This window comes from Tursiops truncatus, chromosome 15 (assembly GCF_011762595.2).
Source record: "Tursiops truncatus isolate mTurTru1 chromosome 15, mTurTru1.mat.Y, whole genome shotgun sequence".
Classification (NCBI taxonomy): Eukaryota; Metazoa; Chordata; class Mammalia; order Artiodactyla; family Delphinidae; genus Tursiops; species Tursiops truncatus.
Window position 1 is genome coordinate 9,552,112 of NC_047048.1, and position 6,364 is coordinate 9,558,475.

The window sequence follows — 6,364 nt, forward strand, 5'->3', positions numbered from 1 at the left end:
GGCTTGGCGGGCACCCCAGAGGTGGGCACACTCACGACCCCTCTCCTTGCCTTGTAGGTGGCGGAGCCGGGGGCCTGGGAGTTGGCGGTGAGTCTATCATAAGAACGAGGGGCCCCATTTCAAGCAGGGCCCTGAGATCCTGCTGAGGGAGCGGCTAGTGCAGCCACGGCCCTGGGCTGGCCCTGGGCGTGGGGACACGAGGGAGCCCCACGGGGAATCACAGAAGCTGAAGTCAGCCCTGGGACGTGGGGATATGGGGACCCCGATTCCTGGGGCTCCCAGCCAGGCACTCGACTGGGCACCAGGAGTGAGACAGGGACCTGGGTCAGCCCGGGTCTCAGGGTCTAACCAGAGAGGTTGACAAGGTCCCATAGAAAAGGAAAGAAACTGTAGGGAAGCACAAGCCATGTTCAAGCAGGTGGTCAGGGAGGCTGAGCTGGAGCCTGTCAGTGGGCGTAAGGCTGCCCCCGGGAAGCGTGGCCAGGGTCTAACTGTGGTGGGAGAAGGTGCCGCAGAGCTGCTCAGTCCTCCACAGGCAGCAGGCCATCTGCAAGGGGCGAGGTTGGACAGGAGGGTCGGGCCGGGGTCAGAGAGGCCTTTGGAACCCGCTGCTACAAGATGGAGGCGTGTGGAGGGGCCGGGGAGGGGTTGTCTGGGAGAGGAGGGAAGGCCTGGCCTCCTCCCCAATCCCGGCCTTCCCTCCACAGGCAAACCTCCCAAGCCCTACGGAGGGGCCCTGGGAGCCCTGGGATACCAAGGTGAGTAGAGACTCAGCCCCTGGAAGTGGGCGGGGGGTGAGGGGGTGGGTGTTGGGCAGAGGCAGAGTGATGGGGTCCATCAGCCTGGGAGAGAGGGCAGCACGTCAGACAAGGCCTGGCAGGGAGTGGGGAGGCTGGGGCAGAGCTGGACACCTTACCCACCCCTTCTTCTACCTGCGACACAGACACGCAGAGCTGAGAGTGGGCCAGGACCCTCCAGGTTCATCCAGGCCCGGCCTGGCCGCCCCTCCCTCCCTGGTACCCACACCCGCCCCTGCGGGAGGAGCGAGGGGCTGGGAGGGGGGGCAGAGAAGGAGAGAGAGGATGGAGGCGACAAAAAAGCGAGCCCCGGAGTCAGGGGATCAGAGGGGTGGACCCGGCAGGGTGGGCAGAGGCGGCCCAGAGCCACACCCTTGCTCCAAGGTGCAGATGTGTCTCTGGCAGTGTGTGGGGCGGGGTCTGATCACCACCCCCCAGGCATTTCCCAATGATGCCCAAAAGAGACCCAGAGAAGCCCCAGCTCTGCACCTGTGCCCAGCTCAGACTGCGGATCCCCTTTCCACGCCCCCAACCTGCTTCCCACTGAGCAGATGAGACAGCCCAGGCCAGGGCAGGGAGAGGCAGAGGCAAGAGCAGCCTGACCTCGTCCACGGTGCCCAGCTCTCAGTCAGGCACCAGCTGGTGCCTGTGGCCCTGTCACACAAGCTCTCTTTTTGTTGGCTTTCTTTCCCAACAACACCCTGGATGAGCTTCACAGAGAGAGAGAAAGATGGTGCTCACTGCCACCAGGTGGCAGTAATGAGCCACATCGAGCTCCCCCAGGGGTAGACGCTACCCCAGGCCCTACTACCAGACTTCTGTGCCTTGATGATTTGAAATAAGGTTAACCAATCAGACCCTCCGCCCGAGAGGGCAGGAGTCCTGCTACCACCCACCTGCTCAGTGGGAGTTTGTACAGCCGAAGAGCTCAGAGAGTGGCCTGGGGTCGTGTCCAGGCTTCCCGTGGCTTCTTGGAGCCTCTGTTCCCCGCTGTGATGATGTGGGTGTTAAGAACAGCTTGGAGTTGGGGGGAGTGGGCAAGGGCTTGAGAAGCAACCAAGACTGACCCTTGCGTGTGCCTCCCCGCACCCAGCTGGGGCCTGCCTGGGGAAAGCCTGTGGCCGGAAGAGAAAGTGAGCTTCCCGGGACCCCTGACTCACGACCTCATCAACGTTGGTGCTACTGCTTGGTGGAGAATGTAAACCCTTCGTGACCCCCCCCATCCCATGCCCCCTCCTAAGTTCCCACCCCAGGAGGGAACAGGGCAGGCAGGGTGGCCTTGGAAATCCACAGGGCAAGCAAACAAGAGAGTGGTGGCCAAGTGAGCTCCTGGAAGCCCCCTCCTTCAGAGGCAAGGGGTGGGTGGCCTTGGCCCCTGCCCCCACCCCCTTCCCACCCAGGAGCTCTCCCTCCACACACTCCATCTCCAGGGGAACTTGGTGCTACGTACTGGTGCTCTCATTCTCCCTGCGGGGAGGGAGGAGGGAAGGACAGCCCCTCAGGGAACCCCTTCCCTGGGGCTCCTCTGAAGATGGTGCAGACACTTCCTGGGCAGTCTCGCCTCCCCCTGCCCACCAGGACCCACCTCTGGCTGCAGTCCAGTTGGTACCCAAGCATCGAAACCCTCAAGCTGGATTCGGTCACACCATCTCTTGTCCCCCTTGGCCCCCTCTCCCCTACCAATGGCTATTCCCCATGTCTGGGGCACCTTCAGGTCGGAAGATTCCCCCCATTGGGAATAGCCCTCTTGCTCTTGTGGAATTCATCCGCCCATATGCCCATCCGTCCATCTGTCCTGGTCCCCATTTGGCTGCCCAGCACCTCTAGCTGGCTGGGCGCCCCTACCATCAACTCGATTAACCTGTCATGGCAGCCTGTGCCCTGCCTCTGCCCTACCACATACACCCCTACGTAGGGGCCCCGAGCCCAGGTTGTGAGGGGCTGTCCCGACTGGGGCAGCAGGAATCTCCCTCGCATACTGGGTCTCCCCCCACGCAGTACTGTATCCCCGGTCCCCCCCCCCCTGGAGCCCCTGTACTTCAGAGCATATCCCCCCCTACCCCGCCCATCTCTTTGTGTCTCGCTGTGATAGATCAATAAATATTTTATTTTTTGTCCTGGATGTTTGGGGATTATTTTTGGCTGTTGATGTTCTCCTTTGGTTTTATTTTTGTGGTTTATGGGGGAAAAAAACCTTTTCTTTTTTTTTTTCTGATCTGGGGAGCTACACCCCCAGTAGAAGATTCATTTTAATCGCTTTGGTATAACTCTGAGTGAAACACACATTTTTTTTTTTTAAATAAGAAAAGACAATTAACTGCTTCAGAAAAGACTAATAAATGAAAACCTTTTAAGGAACTGTCTTGGCCTCCTTTGTAATCCCTCATCTGCCTTCAGCTCCTGGTCAGGGTAGGGAACAGGGCTCAGCCTTGGGAACCTGTTCAAGATGTATTTAGGGGGCTGCCAATTACCTGCCATTGGCTTCTGGTGAATTAATCCTTCTCCTAGTTCAGCCTGTCCTTTCATAATGATAATCCCTTTGTAGGGGAAGCAGAGCGGCCAGCCCTACACACGTCCACCCACAGTGGGTCTCATTCCTCTGAGGATGTGGGTTCACCCACCCAGACACTCCTTCCCCAGCCCTCACCCCTTAGGCCCAAATCCTTGGCCTCTAGATGCTAAGAGTACAGCTGGACAGATGGAGGAAACAAAAATGACCCTTCTGTCCAGACCAAACGCTTGGCCTTGGTGAACAGCCTTGCAGAGAGAAAAGAAATGGCCCGACCTAAGAAACACAGATGGATGTTTCCTTCTAAACGTCCCCTTTAAGGAAGACTCACTGTCACACGTGGCCACTAGGGCACCACTTTACTTCTTTACAAAACAAAGCAAATGACACTCTGCAGGTGGCAACAGGAGACTCTGGACTACCCTTGGATGCCCCAATTCCCCAGGGTTGTCCCCCTCCCCTCAGGACTACAAATCCACAAAGTATGGGGGTGTGCCCCCCTGGAGCCCACAGGTCCCTTCTAGAGCCCACAACTCCCTTCTAGAGCACACTCTTGGGTACCAGATTCTGGAATTTCCTCCCCAGACCACCAAGTCCACTTCCAGGGCCCACATGGCCTCATGTGTGCATCAGAGCAAACCCCATGGCCAGTGGGCACGCGTGGAGGCCAGAAGGATGGCAAGGGAGCTGTTTGTTGCGAGTGCGGGTGGAGTCTGTCGTGCAGACAGCAGCAGACGGCAGTGTGGGTATCCGTGCACCTGTGCACAAGGACCCTGTGGAAAGAGCAAGGGGGTGGGGCGATGCTCAGGGACAGCTTCCCAGAGGACAGTAGAGCACAGGAAGCAATCTACCAGGCAGAGAATAGAGCAGAGAGTAGGGAGGGTCAGACCTTTCCAGCAGGAAGGGCAGCCTTGTGAAGGTTCCCAGTGCCTGGTGGGAGGGAGCAGAGCCGAGGAAAGGCGAAGGATGGATCAGAAGCCGGTCGGGGGTAGGTTAAAGGAGACCACGGGGTGGGGGGCTGCTGTGACAGTCAGTGAGGAGTGACAGCCTGCCCAAGAGTAGTGGCAAACCAGATTCATTCATTCATTCACTTGTTCAGCAAAAAGATCCCTTGCTCATCCTGGGAAACCCCTCAGCCCCAGGCATATTGGGATAGTTGGTCGCCCTGCCTTCCAGAGACATCTATTCATCATACACAAACATATACACATATTAGTTGCATTACTCAGCATCCTGGTGTTATTTTAATCAAAACTATGTTTCAAAGATCATTCCTTATCAGCTGTATATTCATTTAACAAATACTTACGGAGTTATGTACCATGCACTAGGTACTGTTTTAGAAGCTGAATATACAGTAGTAAACAAAATGGGCAAAAATCCCTTTTCTCGTGGAGTTAACATACCAGTAACTCTATCTGTTGTATTTATTTAATCACTTTGCTATTATGACCAATGCTGTCCTGGACATTTGTGTGTGCGTATCTTTCCTACATGTCAGTGTGACTTGGTCTATAGCAGCACCATCCACAGAACTTTCTGTGATGACGGAAATGTTCTCTATCTGCTGTGTCTGGTGTGTAACCACTAGCTACGTGGGCTCTTGAGCTCTAAAAATATGACTAGTGAGACTGAGGAATTGATTTTTTTTTTTTTTTTTTTTTTTTTTTGCGGTACACAGGCTTCTCACTGTTGTGGCCTCTCCCGCTGCGGAGCACAGGCTCCGGATGGATGCGCAGGCTCAGCGGCCATGGCTCACGGGCCCAGCTGCTCCGCGGCATGTGGGATCTTCCCAGACCGGGGCACGAACCCGTGTCCCCTGCATCGGCAGGCGGACTCTCAACCACTGCGCCACCAGGGAAGCCCAGGAATTGAATTTTTAATTTTGTTTTTTAATTTAAATTTTTAAATGTAAATAGCCACAGTATTGGATGATGCAGGTCTATGGGACAAAGTCCTGAAAATAGAAAAGATAAATCAAAAAACAAAACAAAACAAAAGATCCCTTGCTCATCCCTCTGCAGCTCTCCAGCCTCCGAAAGTTGGCCAGCCCCAGGATTCAGCCCTGGCACCTCCCTGCTTCTATTTCTCATAATTCATGGCTTTAAATACCACGTATGCGTTGGCAGTTCCCAAACTGACACGTCCAGCGCAGACCTCTCCCCTGAACTCTGGACTTGCACGTTCAAGGCCAGTTCTTAACATCTCCATCTGGAAGTCTCATACTCCTGCGTAGCATGGGTCCGCCCACCCCCACCAAAATCTGCTCTCCTCCCCACCTTCCCCGTCTCAGTAAACAGCAGCTCCAGTAGTTCAGGCCAGCAAATTTGGAGCCCTCTTCTCTCCCCACTGCCCACACCAGATTCACCAGCAAATCCTGGGACACTGCCTTCAGAAGATAACCAGAGTTCACCCACTCCTCCCACCCCCAGGCCCTGGTCCACCAGCAGCTCTTGCCCGGGGGACTGACACAGCTTCCAGGCTTGGCTCCCTGATTCTGCCCTGGCTCCCCTTCAGCCTTCTCTCCACACAGCAGCCGAAACAATCCTTTTAAAACATAAGTCAGCTCAGGTCACACATCTGCTCAAAATCCTGCTGTGGCTCCCGTCTCATTCGGGGCCCAAGCCAGAGGCCTTTCAATGGCCGAGGAGCCCCTACCTGAGTTGGCCCAGCTGTTCTGACCAGCTGTTTGACCAGCACCCTGCTACTCGGCCCCCTGCCAGGCCGTGTGGTTACACTGCCCTCTTCCCTTCCCTGCAGGTAGCAGGCCACCCCTCTGCAGCCTCCACACCTGCTGTCTCTCCTGCCCAGAAAGCTCTTCCCTCCGTTATCAACATGCTTGGCATCCTCACCTCTTTCAGGTCTTGATTCAAATGTCACCTTCTCAGAAAGTCCTTCCCTGACCCCTTTTCTAAAACTGCAAACTATAGGGGGTTCCCTGGAGGTCCAGTGGTTAGGATTCCGAGCTTTCACTGCAAAGGACTCAGGTTCAATCCCTGGTCAGGGAATTAGGATCTTGCAAGCCATGCGGTGCGGCCAAAAATAAAAATAATAATTA

The 6,364-nt window shown here is 55.8% G+C and overlaps 1 protein-coding gene across 1 annotated transcript in view; it reads left to right on the plus strand.

The window, feature by feature from the left end:
* Nucleotides 1-2,919, plus strand: part of ELN (elastin) — a 32,505-nt gene extending 29,586 nt beyond the window's left edge. The window contains exons 33-35 of the mRNA XM_033839862.2: nt 58-87; nt 708-758; nt 1,891-2,919. Of these exons, the coding sequence (XP_033695753.2) occupies nt 58-87; nt 708-758; nt 1,891-1,934 (125 nt within the window). The 3' untranslated portion in view covers nt 1,935-2,919. The remainder of the gene's footprint in view (nt 1-57; nt 88-707; nt 759-1,890) is intronic.
* The last annotated feature ends 3,445 nt before the right edge of the window (nt 2,920-6,364 follow it).